The sequence below is a fragment of the Nicotiana tomentosiformis genome, chromosome 3 (genome assembly GCF_000390325.3).
Source record: "Nicotiana tomentosiformis chromosome 3, ASM39032v3, whole genome shotgun sequence".
Lineage (NCBI taxonomy): Eukaryota > Viridiplantae > Streptophyta > Magnoliopsida > Solanales > Solanaceae > Nicotiana > Nicotiana tomentosiformis.
The window spans coordinates 7821398-7847898 of NC_090814.1; the positions used below are offsets into that span (position 1 = coordinate 7821398).

The window sequence follows — 26501 nt, forward strand, 5'->3', positions numbered from 1 at the left end:
AAGCCCAAGAACGATTTAAAAAAAAGACAAGCAAAAAGCCCATACCGAAAAGGGGAATGGATATTGGGTCTCTCCAACTTGAGTGTCCCAGAGTGTATAATGAATTGGCGAGGCGAGGCTTGGGGGTATTCTTTGAAGAAGATGATGAGGAAAACTTAATGGTTATTTGGGAGTTTTATGCAAACTGCTCGGAACATGAAGACCATGTATGCAGTGTCCGGAGGAAGAGAGTGGACTTCTCCAAGGAGGCCATCCGAATAAATTTCACTCGGCTTTGATTACCTTTGAAGGGAAACACTGGATGTACATCATTAATAACCGCCTGCTGCCTTCAGGCAACACCACTGAGGTGAATGGTCCTCAGGCTGCTCTGATTTGGTGCTTCATCAATGGTCACAATTTTGATGTGGGTCAGGTCATTCAAGAAGAGATGACCATTTGTTGTCATGTGCAGAGATATGGGTTCTTCTTCTCCTCATTAGTCACTCGGATATGTCGTGAGGCACGGGTGCCGAAAAACAGGGCCATGAATGGGATAGTCAAGTACGAACAAAAATTTCGGGTTGATAAAGTTGTAATTGGGAAGGAACCTACTCAACCTGCTAAGACGGATAGTGAGGAATCCGATGTGCCTGATGAGGGCAATGAGGTGCATGGTGAGAATGTCGTCGCTTCTCCACCGCATGAGCAGGGTGTTGGGGAACCTTCAGGCGGCGGATGGGACACGAGAATGAGCGCTTTAGAGCAAGAGATGGTGGGGATGCGTACTTCCTTCACTGATTTGGGAACTCGAGTGGACGCCCTTGCTACACAGAATGCCAAATCCGAGAAGAATATCATGGCATGGCTGCGTGCACTTGGACGGGCTTGTTATCTGGACCCCGACACCATCTCCGACACGAACTGACTTGATCAGGGGAGTCTTCTTTGCCTTTGCATTTTTCTTTATGTGTCATGAGAACATGCCACCATTTAAAGTGTGGGGTGGGGGATATTTGTATGTTGTATGTATATGAGTTTTGTTTTTGGTAGTTGAAGTTTGTTTTTGTTACTTTTAGTAGTTATAAAAATAAAACAAAAAAAAATACATAAATATTTTTAAATTTTTGATTTTTCCCGATGATGGATATCATTCGATGGGTTTCTTGAAGGATTAAGTCGAAAGAAAAAGACAAAGGTTTTGTTTTGTTAGATAGTGTATTAATTCCCCCTTGATTTTTCTTTGTGTCACGGTTCTTTTCCAAGGATTTTGATGAACCGGGTATAGTTAGTTTTTATTTTTTCTAGGAGTAGGAACCTTGAGCTATATTTTTAATGGAAGGCAATATTTCTTGACTCTATTATGCCTTGAGAATAGTGAGTGCTTTAGTTGTGATGCTTAGGCTCAGTTTTTGACTCTTGTATAAGTACCTTAAATTGTATGATCTTAACTTTACTTCACTTCTTTGACTAGAGTGTCTTGATAGTCCAATCCGGAGTGAGTTATGTGCCATGTGTGTTTTAGGTTTGTATTATTCATTGCATTGCATTTGATGTCTAGAACTTGTCCCGTGTGTTTTCAAAGCAAAATAATAGTTTTATTCAGTCTTGGAAGGGATATAGACACTTCTTTGTTAAGTCAGTTATATGTTTTACCCAACTAATTGTTATGTATGTTAGCTAACCCTTTTTGAGCATGTAATCTTATTTTTTTGGCAACCACATTACAAGCCTTACCCGTTGTTTGAATTGACTATTTATTTGAACCTTTTACCTCTCATGAGCACTTAAAATTGTTGTGAACTTTGTACAAGTTAAAGTGTGGGGTGGTTGATTTGGCTTTAGAGCGGAACTAATGAAATCAGGAGAAAGGTGCATTGTATTGAAAAGTGAGAGCCACTTGAATAACAAGAGAAAAGAAAAAATAATGTTGTATTATTTTGCAAAATATTCTTTGATGATGGTGACTCTTGATATAATTGTGCTTAAAAGAGTAGAGAGTTAATACATATTGATGTGAAGGTGGAGTTTGGTTTTACATAAGTGTGGGATTTTGAATGGTTAAGTGTATGTATTAAAAGTGCTTAGGGAGGTGTAGTCACTCTTATATCCAAATGTATCATACCCATCCCGCAGCCTACATTACAACTAATTAAAGTCCTACTTGATCCTTGACTGAATAAGCTCAATTAGTAGAGTAGTACACTACGGGCAAGCCCATGGTACGTCTTTTGTGGCATATGAATGTCGTTTCTGAGAGTGGGTGGATTATTTCTATCTTGAGTTCCTAATTGTTCTTAATGTCTGTTGTGTGTGGAACTACTCTCTATTCTTGTGTGAGGGCACTGGATTCACGAAAGAAAGGTAATGCTTAACCTCTGTGTTGGAGTAAGTGAGTGGGTTATAAATAATGTGCGATGCTTTTGAGTCAAATCTTGAGGTTAAGATGTTATGATATTGCACTTAATTTATTTTAAAAAGTCTTGGTGTGATGATTCATGAGAGTGTTGAAAAAGGTTGTATTTTAGGTTAAGTGTAGTTTGATTGCTCGAGGACGAGCAATGGTTTAAGTGTGGGGTGTTGACGATAGGCTATAATTGCATATTTTTGGCCATTAATTGCACTCTAATTCGTTGTACTTTACTAGTGTTTGAGCTTTAAATCGTATTATTTTGCACTGAGTGTGTGTTTTATGCTTTGTAGGAGCGATTCCGAGTTGCGGTGAGGTTGTGGAGCTAATTAGAGCTAATTTGTAGCATTGAAGTCTGAGTAAAAGCCCAACGATTAAGTTGGGATAGTGTTTGGGGATCAACGGATAATAGTGCATTTAATGGGAGAAACAAAGAGCGAGCATGAGGCTCACCCAGGTGCGCAACCATGTATGAGACCCCTCCAGTGCGCACATGAGCATGCAAATGAAGCAGTACATTGTCTGAAGTACGCGGCAATATGCGCGATCATAGACCCAGGTGCGCGGCCGCGCACATCCAATTCCGGAAACTTTTTCAAGCCTATTTTTGAAATTTCAGAGGCGAATCCTTTTGACCTATATGAAGCCTAGCTCGTCTAAAAAGAGGGTATCTTGGATTTTGATAGCAACTTTTAGGGAGAGAAGACGGAAGAAAGCAACAGACACGCAAAATACTTGATCCAATTCATTCAATACGGAAGTTTGTTTGATTTTGGGAATTGTGATGTCTTCTTGTTAACACTCTTGTGATGAATAAATTCTCCATTATGGAGTAATCTTTCTTAGGGATATTGACGAATGTCGTGATTTAACCATTGTTTTGGGTTTTACTCTCTCTTAATTGCCCGAATTCATTGAATAAGTTATTAATTAAATTGCAAGGCTAATTGTGGTTTTACTTTAATTGAAAGAGAAGTGTTGCTGCAGTTTGCATCATGCCATATTGTTTGGGTTGATTGTACGCCTCTCATAGGTAATCAAAAGAGCTTAGAGAGTTATCAATTAACCCAGTTTAGAAGAATAGTCGAGAGGCGTTCTACGAAAGATCCTTCATTCACTGTATTTGTGCATATGTTCATAGGACCTGTTATTAGGTTGATTAAGGGCACTCTCAATCATTCGAAAGAAGAATTTAAATCTCTAAGGTAGCCTAATCATCTGTTGAAATCGAAGGAGTCAATAGGAGTTAAGAGTGAACTTAACACAGAGTTGCCCGGAATAATAGTTGATCTCACATATCTTGTCACAGCCCTTACTTCTCACCTTGATATTCAATCATTTCTAATTAGTCATTAGATTTCCTTTCTTACAATCGATAATCTTAGTTTTATCAATAGCCAATAATAACATAAATCGAAGGTTTATTATCCTGGATAATGTTGAGCTGAAGATTTATTAAAATACTATTTAAACCAATCCCTGTGGAGACGATTTAACACTATACTATCTTTGACTAGCGAGCCTAAGTTTTATACACCGATTTTTTGCTCATCATGATCCTCCTCCGGTTCTTTGTGAACAAAATCGATGGGTGCTCGTTCACCATCGACCATCTTTTTTGCTTATAAAGTCCCCGAATCTTCTAGGGATGACTGATAAAGTTTGTACGTCGGGCCAGTAAAGCCCCGTTCTCAAGTATTGATGAGGACCGAGATCGGGGCTGGAAAGGATGTTTTGTCTGAGTGAGGACATCAGACTTGATCCCAGCTGAGTGCAGGCCATTACCCGAGAAGTGTAATACATCACGTAAGTATAATTCACTTTCGAATTTTGATTTTATACTTACTTTTTTTCCCTTATCGGTGCTTTGTGGTGGTGCAGCCGTCGCTCGGGTCCCCAATGCTATCCCTGGACTCAAGGAGTGGGTCGAGAGTATCATATCACAGATGCCCTACTCCGAGCGCTCGTGGCAAAAACTCTTGAAGGGCCGTTTGGAGGCACGTTTCCATGGTGAGACTTCTTTCACGAGTAGGTAGTATTAGGATTCTTCTTTTAACATTAAGTCTTTACTCCATTTACTTCTTTTTGCAGGTTTATACAAGGATGTTGAGTTGAGGCCTCTAGTCGGTGGCAAGGACTTTCTTGCTAAGTCCCCAGCTCTGAGACAGGCCAAAGAGAAGAAGAGGAAGAGGGCTCCGAGTTCCCTGAACTCGGAGAAAAAGAAAACAAGGAGAAAGCTGGTGCGCAAGTCAAAAGAAAACACCAGCCCCGAGCACCACCTTCGGATTCGATCTATCAGCTGAGGGACGAATTTGAAGAAGAAGAACCTTTTGTTCCAGTGGCCCGCGAACCGTCACAGCTCAAAAAGCAGGGGGCCTCTAAACCATAGATCCGTGGGGCCGATCCGCCTCAAGCCAGGGGGGTCGAGGCTTCCCGAGATGCGGGCAGTGCCACGAAGAAGGCACTCGGTGTGATAGACATCACTGAGTCACCCTCATTTACTGGGTCCATGTACAGCGAGGCCCAAACAGTGAAAGAGCACACCAACGAGGGGGCCCACGGAGCAGACGACCCCCTATGCTACTTTTTTGATGGCATAGATTCCACTGCCAAGGAAGACATCACCGGATTGGGTGACATAGAGGTACCGAGGAAGAGTCTGTCCTCAGGGGCAAGTGGGCCTAATTCTAGCCCGAAACTGATCAACCGGTTCCCTGCCCCGAGTGTGGATCCTGGTCGGAAGCGATCCATTATCATTACCATTCCAGAGGATTCTGGTTCTTTCCCCCCCATAGGGGTGTCCAGTTACCTCAGGTGCCTGGTGACCGAAGAAGACCAAGCCAAAATAAACGAGGTAGACGCGCCCTGCCTGTTCAATAAAGAACAACAGACCCTGAACCGGGTAACTTTAGATAACTATCGATGATTTCAATTTCTCCTCTTATACTTGAACTAATTCATTTATAATCTTAATATTTTTCTTCGTATTTGTAGGCCTCAGTGCTTCACCACAAAACTTTCCTCTGGTATTGGGATGAGCCGAACCAACTCGAAGCTGAAGTAAGAGAGCTTACTGGGAAGAGAGACACGTACAAACTTCTTAGCGAGCAACGTGAAGGAGAGGCTAAGAGCCTTCGAGCTGAGTTGGAAGTGGCTCGGAAAGAACACGTCGATCTGGTTGAACAGGTAAAATTTTTGGAAGTTAGTGACTATAAGTTAGACACGGTGACTAATGGTCGGAACCCGCAGGTCCAACAGAAGATTGAACGGATCAACCAACTCCAAGCTGAGATGGATGCAGTCAAGGTCGAGACCGAAAAGTGGAGAGGCAGGATGGACCGCCTAGCCTTAGAAAAGGAGACTGCCCAGGCGCAATTGACCTCGATGGAAGCCCATCTTTGAGCAATGAGGGAGAAGGCTGAGGCACGGTCCTAAAAAATTGAGGAGCTCGAATCTCAGCTATGCTCGTCTGTTTCCCATCAAGAAACCCTTGACAAAGAGCTTAAAGCGGCCAAGTCGGTGGTTGAAGTGACCAAAGTTGATGCCGACGAGATGGTGGCCCAGTATAAGGCTGATGCCGAGGAAGCCCAGGACCGGCTGAAAGATATCGTCGAATATGTGAAGTGGCAGTCCCGAAGGGAGGCCCTCGAGGAAGTTCATGCTCGGCGTTTAGATTTGCTGGCCGAGGTCAAAACTGTCAAGGGGATTGAAGATGAGGCCAAGAAAATAGCGTATCCTGAGGACGAAGAAGACTCCGAAGGTTCGAGTGGATTAGGGGCGGAGAAGACTCCGATGGTCCCGGTGACGAGGCGATCTCCGGTGGAGACCAAGCCGTTTAAGTGCCTTGTAGATTTTTCCTTGTTTTTGTACTCTTGTGTTTTTTTGTCAAGGTCGTTTGGCATTTGTAAAGATCTTTTCATATATATATATATATATATATATATATATATATATATATATATATATATATATATAGGCTCTTTTTCCCTTCGATAGTTTTTAAGCTCGTTTCCTTTTGCTTTTTTCCTTATGATTGTAAAGATATCGAGTGCCTTAGCATGTAATAATTAGGTCTTGTTCGGAGGTTCGAACATGCCTTGCTCTTGATATTATTTTGTTTAAGACTCGTGGGGGGATCGGTATGACTAGAAGCTTTTCCCAAAGTACTTAGAATTTTTTAAATTATAATTTGTCGAGAATAGCCTTTTGAACCGGTTTAGAAATTTTGAAGGCCACCTATTTTTTTTTGGTTACGGGTCTTTGAAGTCTCCGAGCTGTTTTAAGACGGTCGTAGCCTTACTAGTTGAGGTGTTGCCTAGTGGGCTTGTTATCCCGAATCATCCAGGCTTAACCAAGATAATAGTTCTCGAATGAGGGTGGCCGTAGCCTTTAAAGTTCAGGCACTGCCAAATAAGCTTTGTTCCCCCGGTCTTTATTATCTCGGGCTATCCGGACCTGCCTTGGGCGACAGTCCTTGAGTGAGGTGGCTCTTGGGCTCGATGTCTTTGGGGGATCAAATGTAAGAAAGAAAAATTTTCAAGGGGCAAAATATTTATCTGCAAGGTAGAAACTTCCTTTAAATTTTGTGCGTAATATATAAACTTACACATGTGTTCAAGCTTTGTGTCCGGTCTCAGACAGTCTATATGGGCACGGTTCATTCGACTGTTTGGCCCTTACAGTAAATCCTATCGAATGAGCCTAGACTATTTGAGCACAAAGTTTCTTTCCTTGCCAAAATCATTATCCGAGGGTGATGTCCCCCAGTGTTCGAGGTCGATCATAGAGAAGCCTCAAATACTATTGACAACCGATCTTCGATTCTAAGTTAGCACGATCCATTGCTTCCTTGTTAAAAACCTTTCCAAAAAACCCATTTGGGACAAAATCGACTCAAGGGAAAAAGAGTGCAATGCGTGCTTTCAGGCCTAAAAAATTGTATCGTTCTTTAACGGTTATCTGCAAGCGTTAGTCCTAAACATAAATTAATAAAAGAAGTAAACGGGGTCGTACCTTAGCAATAATATCATTTCAAGTATGTTATATTCTAGTTGTTCGACAGTCATTCACTGTTCATTGCTCCGAGCTTGTACGACCCTTTTTCGGTGATCTCGATAATTTGATACGGACCTTCCGAGTTCGGTCCTAGCTTTCCTTCGTTCGGATTTCGGGTGTTTAATGTGACCTTCCTCAACACTAAGTCCCTGACACTGAAGTGTCGAAGGTTGGCTCTTCGATTGTAATACCTTTCGATCCGTTGTTTTTGGGCGGCCATCCGGACGAGGGTGGCTTCGCGCCTTTCATCTAACAGTTCTAGGCTCGTATTCATGGTCTCGTTGTTTGATTCTTCGGTTTCATATCTAAACCTGAGACTTAGTTCTCCAACTTCGGCCGGTATTAGAGCTTCGACATTGTAAACTAACGAGAATAAGGTGTCCCCGGTACTGGACTTCGAGGTCATACGGTAAGCCCATTAGATTTCGGGAAAGAACTCTTTCCATTTTTCTTTGGCATCGGTTAGTCTCTTTCTGAGGTTTTGGAGTATGGTTTTATTCATGGACTCTGCTTTCCCATTCCCACTAGGGTGATATGGTATTGACAGAATTCTTTTGATCTTATGATCTTAGAGAAACTTGCTTACTTTTCTACCGATGAACTGCTTCTCATTATCATACACGATCTCGGCCGGCATTCCGAACCGACATATTATGTGGTCCCAGATGAAATCAATGACTTCCTTCTCCTTGACTTTCTCAAATGCCTAAGCTTCCACCCATTTAGAAAATAGTCATTCATAAACAATATAAATTGAGCCTTACCAGGTTCCCATGGATTGGGGCCGACTATATCCATCCCCCATTTCATGAACGGCCAGGGCGACAAGATCGAATGTAACAACTCCCTGGGCTGATGAATCATCGGAGCATGCCTTTGACATCTGTCGCATTTTCTTATGAACTCCTTCGCATCTTTTTCCATGTCGATCCAATAGTAGCCGGCTTTGATTATTTTCTGATTTCTGTAGGTGCCTTCGTGGATTTCCCTCATAACATACTCGGTGTCTCCGGGTCCTAAACATATTGCGAGTGGGCCATCGAACGTTCTCCGGAACAGTGTACCATCTTCGGACAGGCTGAACCAGGCCGCCTTCATACGCAGAGTCCTTGATTCCTTAGGGTCCGAAGGCAGTTTTTCGGTCTTAAGATATTCTATATATTTGTTTCTCCGATCCCAAGTCAGGCTTATTGAGTTTATCTTGGCGTGACCTTCGTCCACTACCGATCTCATTAGTTGTACGACTGCCCCCGAGTTGAACTCATCGTCATCGACCGACGATCCCAAGTTGGCAAGGGCATCAGCCTCGCTGCTTTGATCCCGAGGCACATGTTGTAGAGTCCACTCTTTGAACCGATGTAACGTTACCTGCAGTTTATCCAGGTATCTTTGCATTCGTTCCCCTCTGACTTCGAACGTCCCATTAACTTGGTTCACCACAACGAGGGAGTCGCACTTAACTTGGATCACCTCTGGCCCCAAGCTTTTGGCAAGTTTGAGAGCTGCAATCATGGACTCATACTCGGCCTCATTGTTAGTTAATTTTACAGTCCTAATAGATTGTCTAACCATATTATCTACGGGTGGTTTCAAGACAATTTCAAGTCCGGACCCATTTGCGTTCGAGGCGCCGTCTGTAAGGAGGGTCTAGATTCCCAAAGAAGTCACCGAGTTCAACAACAACTCTCTTTCGACCTCGGGTATTAGGACCGGTGTAAAGTCGGCCAAAATTTGAGACTTAATGGCTGTCCGAGGCCGATATTCGATGTCGTACCCACTGATCTCTACGGCCCATTTTTCCAACCGTCCTGAGAGCTCGGGTTTATGCATTACATTCCTCAATGGGTAAGTGGTTATGACACATATGGGGTGACATTGAAAGTACGATTTTAGCTTCGTAGAGGCGCTTATCAAAGCGAGCGCCAGTGTTTCAAGGTGAGGGTACCTAGTTTCAGCCTCACCAATAGTCTTGCTAACATAGTAAATTGGAAACTGCGTAGCTTTATCCTCGCGGACCAGGACTCCACTTACCGCTATCTCTGATACTGCCAAGTACAAGTATAGTTGTTCGTCTGTCTTCGGTGTGTGAAGCAGCGGTGGGATCTGTAGATATCACTTGAGCTCATCCAAGTCCCGTTGGCACTCCGGGGTCCATGAGAAGTTATTCTTTTTCTTCAACAGTGAGAAGAAACGGTGGCTCATATCGGATGACCTCGAAATAAATCATCCCAAGGCGGCTATGCGTCCGATTGACCTTTGTATGGCCTTCATATTCTCTTTAACAATCTTTTCATCTTCACAAATTTGTGAGGGAGTCAAAGGCCCAAGAATGAGTTTCTTCCCATTAACCTCAAAAGAGTATCTATTTTTTTCATACTATATGAAGCACTTCTATAGACATACCATGGCCTTCCCAACAAGATATGAAAACTATTCATGGGAATGACATCACACCAAATCACATCCTCGTACCTTCCAATAGAGAATTGCAATAACACTCATTTATCTACCTTTACTCCTTTTAACATGTAGGGTTCAATATGTTCAACACAAGGCAAGTTTAATTTTTTAACCATATAAGTGTTAATTAAGTTATAGACAAATGCTTTCTCAATTCTAAGGGCATAAATCGCAGACATCACTTTAGCTCTTATTTGAAAAATAATTTTACCATTGTCTTCCTTCCATTCGGTATACTGTAAGTTCGACATTTCAAATTGTTGAGTCACAACTCTCCTCCTTCCACTATAACTACTTGTTTGAGACATCTTGACATAAATTAAAGGAAATATGTATCTCTTAAATTTGGCTTTTTCCTTATAATGCTCTCACCTCTCTTTCCTTTTTTCACTCAAAGCAACTCTTGATCGTTAATATTTAGATTTATCAATAAACTTTACTAGTCACAACCTTAGTGATAAGAATGTGGAGTTAGACAAAAGGAAAAAAAAAGTGAAGGACCAAACCAAACCTAGGAAGAACGGGAATTGGTTATTAAGAAAAAAAAAGAATTTAAGAAACCTAAAGCCCATAAGAATAAGGAAAGAAGTTGCCTTAATCTTCAAGAACTAGGATCCCCTCTTCTTGTTTCTTTCTTGACTTGGAAACTAAATTATACTTGAATATGAAAATAATAATGAGCAATAACACTTTTTTGGGGCTGATTTTTATATTTTTTTGTTTTTATTGTTTTTGATATTTTTTTATCTTTTTGTTTTTTTGCTCAAGAACCACACAAGATTATCAAGATTAAAATCTTAATGAGAAGAACTCCTTATTTACAGGAGTAAAAGTCCTTAAAATTAGGTGGGGTGGCTGCTAAGGCATAAAAAGTCATTAAAATTAGGTAGGGTGGTTGCTAAGGAATAAAAAAAGTCATTAAAATTAGGTAGGGTGGGCGGCCAAATCCCTATGGGACAGATTTGGACCTTGAAACTACTAGTTTGGGCCATTGGTTTGGACTCCAATTGGGATCCTTTTCAAACATCCCCTTTTGGACCTCTTATAAGCTCATTTTGAGCTCTTCTGGGTGCCCTTTTGCTCGATATCAAGGGCCGAGTTTGGGACCCAGTCTTCCTCCTCTTGGACTTCAATTTGGGCCACCAAATAATTATAAAACTTGTACAATTCATCTCCTTTGGGTTTGAGCTCATCCTCTACAATTATAAGCTTCTTTATTTGCCATTGAAGTCCAGCAACCTTAGTCTGCAACTCTTTAACTTGAGATCTTGTAAATGGCCTTCTTGGAGCTTCCAAATCTCTATCATTGTCCTTGATGCTATCATTCCCCTCTTCTTGAAAAGAATTCCTCCCCGAATTTGATCATACATCAAACAAAGACAAGTCAGCAACATTGAATGTAGCACTTACTTGAAACTCACCAGGAAGGTCCAGCTTGTAAGCATTGCCTCCAATCCTTTCAAGAACTTGAAATGGGCCATCTCCTCCAGGATGCAAATTTGACTTCCTTTTGGAAGGAAATCTTTCCTTTCTAAAGTGAACCCGAACTAAATCTCCAGGTTTAAAAATAACTTATTTTCGACCCTTATTCTTTCTCAAGGAAGATTGCTCATTTTTCTTCTCAATTGCTAGCCTTGTTTGCTCATAAAAAGTTTTCATCATCTCAGCCTTTGTCCTACCATCAAGATTAGCAATATCATTAGTAGGTAATGGTAATAAATCAAGGGGAGTAAAGGGATTAAAACCATAAACAACCTCAAAAGGAGACATACCTGTAGAAGAATGGATTATTCTATTATAAGCAAATTCAATCATAGGTAAGTGATCTTCCCAAGAAGTTAATTTACCTTTCAAAACAACCCTCAACATGTTTCCGAAGGTTCTATTAACTACTTCAGTTTGTCCATCAGTTTGTGGGTGACAAGAAGTAGAAAACAACAATTTAGTGCCTAACTTCCCCCAAAATATACGCCAAAAGTGGCTCAAAAACTTAGCATCCCTATCACTAACAATAGTTCTAGGTATACCATGCAATTTAACAACTTCTTTTACAAAATGATCAATAACATGTGAAGCATCATTAGTCTTTAAACAAGGAATAAAATGAGCCATTTTGGACAACCTATCTACCACAACAAATATACGATCCTAACCATACCTTGTTCTAGGAAAATCTAACACAAAATTCATAGAAATATCAATCCAAGGTCAAGTAGGAACAGGTAATGGCGTGTAAAGACCATGTGGTAACACTTTAGATTTAGATTGTTTACATTCCAAACACTGTGCACATATTCTTTCAACATCTTTTCTCATTCCAGGCCAAAAGAAATTTTCAGCAAGTATGTCTAGTGTCTTTGGGACACCAAAGTGACCCATAAGCCCTCCACAATGTGCTTTCCTTACAAATACTTCACGTAAAGAGCAATTATGGATACACAACTTATTTTCCTTAAAGAGAAACCCATCTTGGAGATTAAATCTCTCAAAAGGACCCAACTTACAATCTGCAAAAACTTGCCAAAATCAATATCATTAGCATAAAATCCCTTGATTTGATCAAAACCCATCAATTTAGAAGTCAGAGTAGAAACTAAGACATACCTTCTTGAAAGTGCATCAGCAACAACATTCTCTTTTCCTTGTTTGTAAGAAATTACATAAAGAAATATTTTAATGAATTCAACTCACTTAGCATGCCTCATACTAAGCTTACCTTGACTCTTTAAGTATTTCAAGGATTCATGGTCAGTTTTAATGACAAACTCTCTTGGCCACAAGTAATGTTGACATGTGGCTAAAGCCCTTACCAAAGCATATAACTCTTTGTCATAAGTGGAATAGTTCAATGTGGCTCCAATCAACTTCTTACTAAAGTAGGCAATAGGTTTAGAATCTTGCATCAAAACAACACTTATTCCTTTGCCAGAAGCATCACATTCAATTTCAAAAGATTTAGAAAAATTAGGCAATTGTAACAATGGAGCAGAACATAAATTTTTTTTCAACAAGTTAAAAGAATCATCTTGTTCTTTTCCCCATGTAAAATTCTTATTCTTTTTAATAACTTCAGTTAAAGGAGAAGCAATGGTGCTAAAGTCTCTCACAAACCTCCTATAAAAACTAGCAAGTCCATGAAAACTCCTAACATTAGTTACACTCTTAGGTTTAGGCCATTCTTTTATTGCTTTGATTTTCTCTTCATCAACCTCAACTCCTTTATAACTAACCACAAAACCCAAGAAAATCACATAATCCATACAAAAAGTACACTTTTTAAGATTAGCAAATAAAAGTTGCTTTCTAAGAACTTCAAAAACTTATTTTAGGTGTTCTACATGCTCTTCTAAAGTGTTAGAAAAGATCAAGATATCATCGAAGTACACCACAATAAATTTTCCATGAAATTCCTTAAAGATATGATTCATTAATCTCATGAAAGTGCTAGGTGCATTAGTCAAGCCAAAAGGCATAACTAACCACTCATAAAGCTAATATTTGGTCTTAAAAGCAGTTTTCCATTCATCTCCAGGATTCATTCGAATCTAATGGTAACCACTTTTTAGATCAATTTTAGAAAAGATTTTGGATCCATGTAATTGATCCAACATGTCCTCAAGACGAGGAATAGGATGGCGATACTTTACCGTTATCTTGTTGATTGCTCTACAATCCACGCACATCCTCCAAGTTTTATCCCTTTTGGGTACCAATAGGACGGGAACAGAACAAGGGCTCATGCTCTCTCTCACAAAGCCTTTCTCAAGCAACTCCTCAACTTGCCTTTGAAGCTCTTTTGTCTCTTCTGGATTACTCCTATAAGCAGGCCTATTTGGAATTTGTGATTCAGGCACAAAATCAATTTGATACTCAATTCCTTGCAAAGGTGGCAATCCATTAGGAATATCTTCAGGAAATACATCTTCAAAATCCTGTAAAAAAGAAGAAATACTACTTGGCAAATAAGAAGTTAGTAACTCAGAATTAATCAAGGCTTCTTTGTAAGTAAGTAGTATTATGGGCAATCCATCTTTTCTTGCATTTAAACACTCTTTGGCTTTTATATAGAAACTCTCTTTTTTCCTTTCCTTAGCCTCTTTCCTCTCACCAAGACTTTCTATTTTTTCAGTCAAACCCCTTTTTATCTCTTCTCTCAAATTGCTGCCCTCTCTCTCTTTCTCTCGGCCATCTCTCTTTTTTTTTAACTCCTGGCCTCCTTTCTTTTTTTTCCTCAAGCTCACTTTTTATCCCTCCCCTTGGTTAATCTCTTTTGATCTTCAAACACTTGAGAAGTAGATAAAGGTGCAAGAGTAAATTGCCTGCCATTTTAGCTCAAGAGAATATATATTCTTCCTTCCATCATGAAAAACATTCCTATCATACTGCCAAGGACGACCCAGTAAGATATGGCAAGCTTGCATAGGGATTATGTCACAAATAATATTATCCTCATATCTACCAACATTGAATGAAATCATTAATTGTTTGTTTACTTTTAGTTCACCATTATCATTTAACCATTGGAGTCTATAGGGAGTAGGGTGTTTCATGCATGCAAGTTCTATTTTTTCCACAAAGTACGAACTCACCACATTAGCACAACTACCACTATCAATGATCATAGAACAAGTTTTTCCCTTTATCCCACATCTAGTATGGAATATATTCTCCCTTTATTCTTCAATATTGCTTCCCAAATTGATAGTCATAATCCTCCTAACTACTCAAATCATGCCATCATTAGGTAGTTTTATATCATCTTCATCACTCACATCTCCCTTTTTCTTCTCCCTCACTTTTTTCACTCTCATATCCTCCATCTTCTCTAAGAATGATGTTTCTTCTACTTGGGCATTCATGCATCATATGTCCCATTTCTTTACATTTATGAAATTGAATAGAACTAGAAGGTGTAAAAAGTTTAGGGTTAAAGGTTTTACCTCCCTCTTTGTTCTCAAATTTACCTTTATCCTTGTATTCTTGAGGTCTAGACGAACTCTTCATCTATTGATTCGTCCATGGCTTCTTGGAGATGGTGTTTAACCGACCTTTCCACAAACTAGTTTTCTTTATTTTATTTGATTTTCTACCTTTACAGACAAATCAACTAACTCATCTATTGTTACATATTGTTGTAATTCTACTACATCAGTTATTTCCTTATTTAAACCATTTAAAAACCTTGCCATTGTAGTCTCTTCTTCCTCCATACAATTAGCTTGCATCATAGCCATATCCATAGCCTTAAAGTAATCATCCACAGACATGGACCCTTGCTTCAATGTTTGAAGACGTTGTTGTAGCTTCCTTTGAAAGTGTGATGGTATGAATCTCTTCCTCATCACCCTCTTCATCTCAGCCCAAGTAGCAATTGGTGCTTGTCCTTCTTGTAATCAGTCCCTGGTAAGCTTTTTCCACCAAATAGCAGCATAGTCAGAAAACTCAACAACAACAAGTTTAACGCTCTTACCCTCAGAGTAGTTGTGACAGTCAAAGATGACTTCAACCTTTCTCTCCCAATCAAGGTACAAGTCTGGATCCCTTGTTCCCTTGAAAGATGGCATCTTCATCTTTATACTACTTATATTATCATCTTCTACTCTACCTCTTTGTCCCCTTCTATCTCTTCCCACCCTATCAAAATCAATATCATTAAAATCATCTATAGGGTTTTCTTGATTTACAATAGGAGCAAGGGGTACATTTCTCCTAGCTTAGGGCCTAAAATTATTTTTCCTTCTAAGTTCAACTATTGTATCATTTTGCTCAGCAATGGTGTCCCTCATCTCTTGAAGTTGTAAATTTCACCTTTCGAATTGTTGATGCATAGCCTGCTAGGTAAAATCATTTCTTGCTTTGATTTCGACTTCTTGAAGAACCCTTCGTTCATCATCACTACCTGTACGTGACATCTTAAATAATTAAACTGTATCAAACAAATTGACTTTTTTCTCAATTGTTCTCACACACTTTGCCTTTTTTTCCCTCTCGAAATAACCTTTGAACAAAATACTTTGTAGATTTATAGTTAAACTCGACTCGTATAAAGTTATTAGTAGTAAAATATAGATCCTTGGGGAACAAATAAAAGAAGTACCAAATCCTAGAACTATCAGTCTCGGTGGAAATAAGATACGAACAAAAAAGAAAGGATTATATATTTAGATTAGAAAGAGTATGAAAAATTGAATTTTCTTTTCTTATCTTTGAAATCTGGGATCCCCTCTTCTTGTTTCCTTTGATAGTTTTTGGAAACAAATTAGATACAAAAGAAAGTTCTTGGAGAGCAAGCAATTCTTTTTTTTTTAAATGATTTTTTTTTTGCTCTTAGTATTCAACAAGTCCCAAGAATTATCAAGAACGAAATCTTGATAGAATTGCTCTGATACCACTTGATAACAACAAGGTCGAGGATCCAAACTAGAGTAAGAATTTGAGAAGTAAATACGGAAGCAATAACAATAAGGAATTAAACAACTAGAATTAAAGTGCAAACAATAAAGGATATGGAAAAATTCAAGAAAAGAATTCCAAAACCTTCCAAAAACGCAAGTTCTATAGCCTTGACAAGATCCAAGCAACAACGTTTTAATTTATTGACGGAATCAAACGCCTTTACTTAAAAACAAAATCAAAACAATAGATTCGGATCTTGACCCCTTTACGATTAACTTGAGACAATAATTAATAACTCGTATTAATCGCCTTCTAAGAATACCACAAAGTAATCAATGATATCACCATAAAGAAGTTATCTTACTATCTTGAACTATGAACTAGTAAAGGTTGAAAGATAAATCTCAAAGCATAAGTAACAAAGGTTCAAAAGAACTCTCAAAGTATAATATTCTTAATCAATAATGAAGTGTCTCAATGAATGAGAAGAACTCCTTATTTATAGTTGTAAAAGTCCTTAAAATTAGGTGGGGTGGCTGCTAAGGCATAAAAAGATATTAAAATTAAGTAGGGTGGTTGCTAAGAAATAAGAAAAGTCATTAAAATTAGGTAGGGTGGGCGGCTAAATCCCTTTGGGGCAAAATTGGACCTTAAAATTACTAGTTTGGGCCATTGGTTTGGACTCCAAATTGGGCTCCTTTTCAAAGATTTTTGTTGATCTCTTGTGTGTGGCTACTCTTGGATTTATTTTTTAACCTTCAAGAATCAACTTAAGGTGGTAAGATTAAACCCTTTTCGAAATCTTGAATCACTTCTAGGTATTAAAGAAAGGTAATAAGTTTAGGCTTATTATTGTTCTTGTTATTCTAAAGGGTCGGGTTTCACAATCTATCTCTTGTTTTTAATTCTCTACCAAAGGCGATTAGTTCTTCGTTAGCTAATTGTTGCTGCTAGGATTCAATTTTAAGAATAGACTTCTTGAATTGAAGAAACTCTTTCTTGAATTCAATCTATCTTTACTTTCTGTCTTTTTTGTTTCCCTATTTTCTTTTAGCTTCCGCATGTTTCTTGATTTTTTTGTTTTTCTTTAGTAAATTCTTGAATCCCCTATCATGTTGTTATAAGGCTTGATAATAACACGATAGGGGATTCAAGAATTTACTAAAGAAAAATAAGAAAATCAAGAAACGTGCGGAAGCTAAAAGAAAATAGGAAAACGAAAAAAAAAAGACAGAAATTAAAGATAGATTGAATTCAAGAAAGAGTTTCTTGAATTCAAGAAGTATATTCTTGAAATTGAATCCCAGCAAACAATAATTATCTAATGAAGAACTAATCGCCTTTGGTAGAAAATTAAAATCAAGAGATTGATTGTGAAACCCAACCCTTTATAATAACAAGAACAACAATAAGCCTAAACTTATCACCTTTCTTGAATATCTAGAAGTGATCTAAGATTTCGAAAAGGGTTTAATCTTACAACCTTAAGTTGATTCTTGAAGGTTGAAGAATAAATTCAAGAGTAGCCACACACAAGAGTGCAAGAAAAATCTCACAATTTTTGTTGATATTGTCTATAATAATCTCCCTAAAAACAAAGAAGACACCCCTTTATATAGAGAGAGATTCACAAAATTCTACTACAAAAACAAAGAAAGAAAGTCCTAACTACTTTGGACAAAAAGTCCAACTACCTTATGATAGGATCTTGAAAATCTTAAAGGAAATTTGCAAGCATCTTGGTACCAACTTGCACTTAACTTCTAGCACCACTATTGTACCCTTCTTTGACATCAAGTAAGTCCTTTTTATATTATAAAAACATAACTTAATATAGGACTAATTGGGCTGCAAGTTTGGACACATTTTAGGTGTCAAAATAGTCCAAAAGTGGACTGATTAGGACCTTCTTCAAAGATCCGTCTCTTGGGATCCAATACTCCTCTTCTTGGACGTAAATTTGGGCCATAAAATAATTGTAACACATAGCCAATTCACATCCTTAAGCCTTGAGCCCTTCCTCCCAATTAACAACTTCATTATTTATACTTGAAGTCTAATGACCTTATTTTGTAACTTTTTAGCTTGACATCTTGTTAAAGGCCCTCTTTGAGATTCTAAAGCTCATCCTTGTCTTTGAATAGATTTTAGCTTCCTAGGATGCTATCAATGTTCGACCTTGGTTCACGATCAACGTCTCTCCTGACTATGTCGACCGTTCTGACGAGATAAACGGACCCGGAAGGGGGCCAGAGTTGATCGTCTTCGACCCTGATTTTTGATTGATACCGATTATGCACGTCGGCCCAAGTGACAGCCGGGTACTCCACCAGATTTTGTTTCAACTGCTGTGAAGCCAACGAGCTTCGAGCGTTGAGTCCCTGGGTGAAGGCTGGAATGGCCCAATCGTCTGTGACCGGGGGTAAGTCCATCTGCTCCATTTGAAACCGGGACACGAATTCCCTGAGCATCTCGTTATCCCTCTGCTTCACTTTGAAAAGGCCTGACTTCCTGGTCTCGACCTTGATAGCCCCGACGTGTGCTTTTACGAAGGAATCTGCAAGCATAGCAAACGAGTCAATAGAATTAGGAGGTAGGTTGTGATACCATATCATAGCTCCCTTGGAAAGAGTTTTCCCGAACTTTTTCAGCAGGACAGACTCGATCTCGTCATCCTCCAACTCATTTCCTTTGATGGCGCATGTGTAGGAAGTCACATGCTCATTTGGGTCGGTCATTCCGTTCTACTTAGGAGTCTCAGGCATGCGGAACTTCTTTGGGGTCGGCTTCGGCGCTGCGCTTGGAGGAAAAGGTTTTTGAACAAACTTTTTGGAATCTAGGCCCTTCAATATTGTAGGTGCTCCTGGGATTTGGTCGACCCTGGAACTGTAGGTTTCCACTTTTTGTTATTGGCTACAATTTTCTTCTCCCCCGACTTCATCCGCTTTGTCAATTCCTCGAGTATTCTTATGATCTCGGGGTTAGTCCCCGATTCATTTTCATTCGGCCTCTCCGTGATCGTTTCATTTCTGTGGGTGACTTCCCAGGATGGCTCGGGCTCAACCTTGCTCGGTGCTCGGCTTTGGTTCTGCAATTGGGCTATCGATGCTTGTTGAGCCTATAACATTTCTAAGATCACCTGCAAATTGATCCCATCATTTTCACCGTTGTGCGTATTCTGGGCAATTGATCGGACTTCCCTGCGCACGCTGTTCTCGGGATCGGTAGGCAAATTTATGTTGATGGCTACATGCGAACTAGCGTCGATAGGTCCTGCGACCGTAGCTCTGCCGAGATCGACTGGGGGCACCTTGTTACCGGGTGCTACATTGTTGTTCTCGCCATGGTGGCTGGACTCCGCATCCATGTTTAGAGGGGCAGACTGGGGTTTAACTTGGAATCAAAGACACTTCAAAGAACAAGTATAAAATAGGGTGTGCTACGGAATTTGTATCAAATTGCCGCTATTATCCTTGGCCCCAAGGTGGGCACCAAATCGTTTACCCTCAAAATCGGATAACAATTAAATTTGTAAGTGATTTTAAGAATACGCGGATTAATTTGATACAAAGCGATAAATTGAGTTACTATTGAATAAACAAAGACTAGATAAATTCAAACCATACGAGTTGGATAGTTTCAGCCTTAATGAAATAGCCACTCTCGAACCGAGCTCACCAAGACCGGTATAGATGAAAAAGAACAAGAGCTGGAGACAAAGAAAATAATAATATAATTGCTTTTGAGTGCGGGTTACAATGTCTTTCATGAATTATCAGACCCCCTTTATATAGTACGGAAGTCTTATTTTAGGTACAACTCTATAAAAGGTAAAGATCTTTTGATTCACCGATTGCCGGTTCCTTATCGATACGTACCGATATCCCCCGCCGTAATATTCAGCCGGTCATGGATATTTTGGCCCTCTGTTGGCTATGCTGGATTTTCTGGCAATGTTCTTCGAAGTCGTTCGTGGCTAGGACCGATTCCGAGACCATGGCGTCGATATTCTCGAAGGCATGCGTCATGCCCCCGAGTTCTGGCCCGGTGGGACTTTGGCTCGATTTCAGTCCCTTATTGCCATGTCTCGAGCCTGTCGTGTTTTGTTGGAGGCTAGGATGCACCATGAGCTCGATTTCATCCGTATACAATGGTTATGTGCTGCCTTTGTGTCCTTGTATGATATGTTTATAAGTTATATAGTGGTTTGTTTTGTTTATATACGCAATTCAAGATTTTGTTTGTGTTCATATTAGCGATTTTGATGTGAATTTGGCGGGTTGTCCCCTCTTCCTACGGGTTTCCATCATAAAGCCCTGCTGCATACAAGGACTCAAGGACATACGGAAAAAAAAAAGTGGCAGCAAGCAGTAACAACAACGACAAGATAATAAGAAACCAAAGCGAAAGAAACAATAATTAGTAATAGAAATCTAAGAGATAAAAAGAAAAAAATATTCTAGCCGTGAATATAAGGAGTTGAGTTGATTCTACGCAAGGTAAAAATAATACTAGTACTCTTAACAAATATGGACTTACATATCCAAAACATTAAATGCTTGTAACACTAAAATGTCAGTCAATGATTTCCATGTGATGTCTTACAAACGATTGATGTTGAAGAAGCATACGTGCATCGATCTGATCATAATTTCTTAACAAGAAGATGAACTCCATGTTGAGGCTCAATAACCACACGGTAGGTAGGCGAATGAACGTATTTGGGCGAGAGGGAGAAAGAAAAGTGAGATAAAAGAAGTGAAATCAGAATCTTGAGTTCGAGTAAGGCAAAGTTTTGTCCAACACATATTCTTACTCCAGATCCAAAAGGCATGTACAGATATGGATGTGTACAGGCGCCGGCCACTCCATTCTCAAACCTATCTGGATTGAATTCGTTGGCATTGGGTCCCCATACTTTTGGATCTGTGTGTAACGTTGTCGCCAGTAACCAAATATTTAGACCCTTTGGTATGCAAATGTCCCCAAACTTCATGTCAGCAAATGCTTCTCTTGGAAGTACTGGTACTGGAGTATATAGTCGCAATGTCTCATTAATCACCTTTGTCAACTGTCATAAGATATATCCAGAGTATTAATTAGCTAGAAAATATTTTTCACTTGATACCATTTTTTGCAGGATATATAAACAAATTAGTAGTGATAATACCTGTTTCATTCTGAAAATCATATCATGATCAGGAAGTTGTCCTTTACAAACTTCAATTACCTCAGAACGAACGCGATTTTGCCATTCTGGGTAGACAGATAGTAGCACGAGGCACCATTGTGCGGAAACAGCAGTAGTTTCATATCCAGCTAAATAAATGTTTTTACAGTTATCTACAATGAATTTATTTGCAGAATCTTGACTCAACCCACTACTCTTGGCAGCTTCAAGAATAGTCTGTAGCAAATTTTTCTCGATTCCAGCTTGCTTTCGTTCCTCGATCACTTTTAAGATGGACGTTTGAATTTCTTTTTCCAGTGCCTTAATCTCCCTGTTTCTCTTCGTAGGGATATGCCTGTTACATTCAAGACCAATTAAATATTCTTAGCATAAGAATCATTATTATCAATTAAATAAAGTTGAAGTGCACCTCATTCCTGGAATCGCGTAAAACTCAAGATTCTTGGATACGGTCAACCATAGAGTAGTAAGCTTAGAGAAGATTTCTTCACCCTCAATGTAGCTGCTTCCAAAGCATGTCCTAGATATCACCTCAGCCGAAAACCTTCTCATGTGTTCGTCGATGTGTATTTCTGCAATTCCACCTTGAGCAGCCTTCTCTATCTCGGCATTCCATTGCTCTACTACCGTAACTGCAGCTTCTTGAATCAATTTGATCATTCCCTAGGAAGAAGGGTTAACTCAAAACAAATTAAAGATACGTCATATATACAATGGGTGATATCTTTATACTATTTGTTACTATTTCATACCTTAAGTTTCTCCAAGCGGAACTCAGGGGCAAGAATCTTCCTCTGGGAATTCCATTTAGCACCAGATGAAGTTATCACACCATCACCAAACAAAGGTTTAAGTAATTCCATATAATAAGGGGGTTTGTCAAAATTTGCTGAAGTGTTCATGATCTCTCTCACCATCTCAGGTTTAGCCACTCCTAAAATTTGCGTACTCCCAATCGATATCATGAAAATGTCACCTATTAATTCAAGGTGCAATAAAGTTTCAGAACTGCTAGTAGTAATTTTTGACAAGAAAAAAGAAAGGAAAGAAGGCGATATAATTATGATTCTTGAACACACATGCATATAGTTACCATATTTTTCGAGCCATCGATCTACAAATGGAAAAAGAATTGATTGAATATTGTGAGAAACTGGGAAGTCATTGCTCGTGCCACTCGCTATTGATGCATGACTAAAAGCGTTATGGATCTCCAAGAGGTTCCCTAATAGGAGTGTACCTGGAGGCCCCCGAATACCCTGCTTTTGCAGAGCTAATCGGAGCTTCAAAGGCTTAGCTATCAGTGTGTTGTATAACTTAACAAACAATCCAAATAACCATATCAAAATCAGGGACAATAGCACTTTGAAGAAAGAATTGATCTCCATTGTTAACACTTAATAATCAATCTCTCCTTCCGTCTTTTAATATAACTAGTGGATAGTCTAACAGGAAAAATTTATAATGTACTACTGCTAAGTATGAGAAATGAGTAGAATCATGTAAGGTGAAACATAACATCACTGCATCGTGGGCAGAGGCATGTACAAAGATATGAAATTAACTGCAGTTTCCTATTTAAGAAATTGTAGTGACTCATGTTTACACTTGCTTAGCTGGCTATCTTCTTTTTGAGTAAGGGAACAATTCTATACAGTAAAACTGATAAGCAATCTCAAATTTGTTGACCATTGTTTCTCTTTTTCTGAGTCTTGTTGTTAAAATGTGGATTGTGCATTTATTTGAAGATCTAGGCTTTTAATGTTTCTACAAGACAAAAACAGTTGGAAAGCTAGCATCAAAGTAAATGGTAATTAGTCTTCCTCTACTTATTCTCAGCTGATTACATATGAGAACTGTTAGAGAAGCTTCCCAAATATACACAAAGCAAAAAGCAAAATAAACTTTTCCATCTGATCTATCTTTGCCAGAAAACCTTCGAATAACACAAAAGTAGAATACGATTGTAACCTACTGCAGAAGGATCAGATAATCTGAAAAAGTTAAATAGAATTGAAACTTTGCAGCACTATGACAAGTAAATGAAGAATGGAAAAGCCTCTCTATAATCAGTTTTTCTTTTTTTACTAAAAAAAAAAACATTCAGGGTGCATTTGGCATGATGGAAAATGTTTTCTAGAAAATATTTTCTCGGAAAATAAGTGGTTTTCTTACTTATTTTCTAGTATTTGGTTAGTTAGGAGAAAATATTGTCCCAAGCATTTTAATATAATTTAAGCAAATACTAAATTCTTGAACACGAACCCTAGACCTCGTCAACCGACCCTGTACCCCGACCCCAACGCTGACTTCAAAACCCGACACCCGACCTCGACCTGACCATGACCTCGGACACAAATTTCGACACTGAACCCCGAACCCGACCACTATCCCCGACTACGGACCTTGACCCAACCTCACCTTCGACCGTGAACCCAAACCCAAACCCGTACTCGATCATGGTCCCCGACCCCAACCCTGAACCCGAACCCTACACGAACCTCGACCTCGGACCCCACTTTGTTCTTTTCTGTCAGCTACTTCCTTAAACAGCGACTTAAGCAGCCATGATATGAGCATATGATATACTTCTCTGCAGAGATGAATAGGGTCAGAAGAAGAGAGCAAACCTAAAATTTTGAAAATTGCCAGAAGTAATTGCTGCAGCAACCCCCTTGAATTGGCTAAGTCTTTGCTGTCTGAAGGGTCACCCTAATTTTCAGTCCAAGATAGACAGTATGGTGATCATACCAATAACAAGAAATATGAAGCAGCATCAAAAGAAGAAACAATAGCAAATATTTCCAAATAATATAGCGACTGGACCATTGCCGGGAAATATTGCTTTTGAGAAAAATACATTGGCGGCCCCTTTAACTTACTTCTATTTTCCACTTTGACACTTAATCTTAAGCCGGTTCCATTTTAACACTTTAACCAGGCATATTGTGTGCCATTTAGACCCAAAAAGCTGACATCGGTTTCTCACGTTTTTCAAGCTCGTGAATTTTTACGGAAAATAAATAGTTTTTGCCGGAAATTTTTCCGCTAAATTTCTCTTTTAATTTTTCAGTTTAGGATTTAATACTATGTACACAAAGAAGTAATTCTAAGTTCTGGCAAGCTTCCGTTTCAAGATCGAAGCTTCTGCTTTAATTCTTAAGAGTTAATATTGATTATCTCGTTTTTAAGATCCAAGCTTCCGTTTCAAAACTTATTCAAAAACAGCCATGACTAAGAGTAGTGTTCTGGCCGAAAAAGTAGCGTTCATATATGAACAAGAACTACCCGGATCGGTCAAACTGTTTGTGATAAATAACTATATGGGGGATTGTATTTGGTGAGAAGAAGCATGTAAAACATCTGAACCCTGCTGAATTGGCGTGAAATTGGAATTGGTATATTGTCGAACACCTTGTATGCTCAACTTGCCAAATCCTCCATTTTTCAAATTCGTCGCAGCTGAGTGGATCAAAGCTGAAGAGGACGGGTTAGAAACACTCCCCTGAGGTGCAGAAACTGTTAGGCATTGGTTTTGCTGCATCTGATTGGTTTGAACACTATTTCCGGCCAAATCGAGCTCGCCGGAGCTTGGAGCTTCATCGGAGTTGCCATTTTTGAAGTTGGAATGCTCCAAATTTTTGTGGGGAGATAGATTACGACCTGGGGAAGAACCTCCAACACTTGGATTGGCTCGAATCTATTCAAAACTGATTGAAGTTGGAATGCCCGGCCGATATTTTGCTACAGTTTTCGCTGTGTCCAGCCAGGTACTGATTGCTGGAACTGATTGCTACTCTTTATCTCCAGCCACGTAATGATCGTGCAATTCGCTCATTTCTGCATTTATGTCCAAATTATTAATGTTGTTTGTTTTTGTTATATTTCAGATCTATTAATGTTTGAATAACTGAAGGTATAACTTGGGAGTTTGTGAATTAACTTGTTTAGTTATTAAAAGGAAAGAAGAAGAGGCCAAGGTATGTTCTATGTACCGAAGGATTGTACTGGCAGAATCCCGGAAAGATGTCAGAGGTTTCTTGTTTTCCAATTATTATTATTTTTAAAAGTTAAATTTACGTGTCTCCGTCTTATTGGTCTCTGTGGATGAATCACACACATCTATCATATTTGGCTGCCTATAATTTTACTGCCTGACACACTAACAGATTGTTTGGACGGTTCTTAGTATTGTTTCGTATCATATAATATTATATTATATTACTCCCTTTGTTTCAATTTATGTGAACCTATTTTCTTTTTAGTCAGTACCAAAAAGAATTATCTCTTTCCTTATTTGGAAATAATTTACCTTTATGCAATGATTTATAGCCACACAAAATATATGTGCTTCATTTTATACCACAAGTTTAAAAGTCTTCTCTCTTTTCTTAAATTTCGTGCCCAGTCAAATGGGTTCACATAAATTGAAACGGAGGGATTATATTATTTTGATGTATACAATGTTTAGATAAATTGTATTATTTTTCGTCGTTTCATGATGTCATGCACTAACAATATGAAGAATAAACTTGCGATATTATACAGAAAAAATAAGGTACAAAGTAAAATTATTATATAAAAAGGTAGGGTAAACGATAAAATATAATTATTTAATAATAAGGAAGGGCAATATGAAAGAAAAAGATAAGGTGACGACGTGATCATACCAAATCGATCGTTCCATAAAGTAATATTTTTTATCGTTATGTAACGACTGAGTTAACGATACGATAAAATTTAAATAACAATCAAAATAAATATTATATATTTAAAATAATAATACAATACAATACAACATGTAACAACCATCCAAACAAGCGGTAAAGGGCTAGTTCGAATGTTCGAATGGCATGGCCTTGGGAATAAGTGCTGGAGCGAAAAGTAGAAATAAGTTAAAGGGGCTGCCGTATTCTGCCCTTTGAGAATGTTAGTGATAGCTTTGACCACTATTTCTTGAAACATATCTTAAACAATTCTTAATTATGAAATATGATGATTTATAGTACT

At 38.8% G+C, this 26501-nt stretch overlaps 1 protein-coding gene across 7 annotated transcripts; it reads right to left on the bottom strand.

Moving 5' to 3' along the window:
- Positions 1-20741: 20741 nt before the first annotated feature.
- LOC104091104 (cytochrome P450 714C2-like) lies at positions 20742-25481 on the bottom strand. Of its 7 annotated transcripts, none has more exons than XM_070196695.1 (7): positions 24906-25480; positions 24122-24203; positions 22585-22764; positions 22244-22467; positions 21901-22154; positions 21471-21825; positions 20742-21371 (listed from the first exon to the last, which is right to left on the bottom strand). In XM_070196695.1, exons 4-7 carry the CDS (start codon positions 22454-22456, stop codon positions 20946-20948), a joined length of 1248 nt encoding a protein of 415 aa, XP_070052796.1. In that variant the 5' UTR covers positions 22457-22467; positions 22585-22764; positions 24122-24203; positions 24906-25480; the 3' UTR covers positions 20742-20945. The 7 variants fall into 7 exon arrangements, with proteins under 7 accessions (XP_070052796.1, XP_018624614.1, XP_033510655.1 ...); XM_018769098.2 differs by having other exon boundaries at positions 22585-22774; XM_033654764.1 differs by lacking the exon at positions 22585-22764 and having other exon boundaries at positions 24906-25481.
- Positions 25482-26501: the final 1020 nt, after the last annotated feature.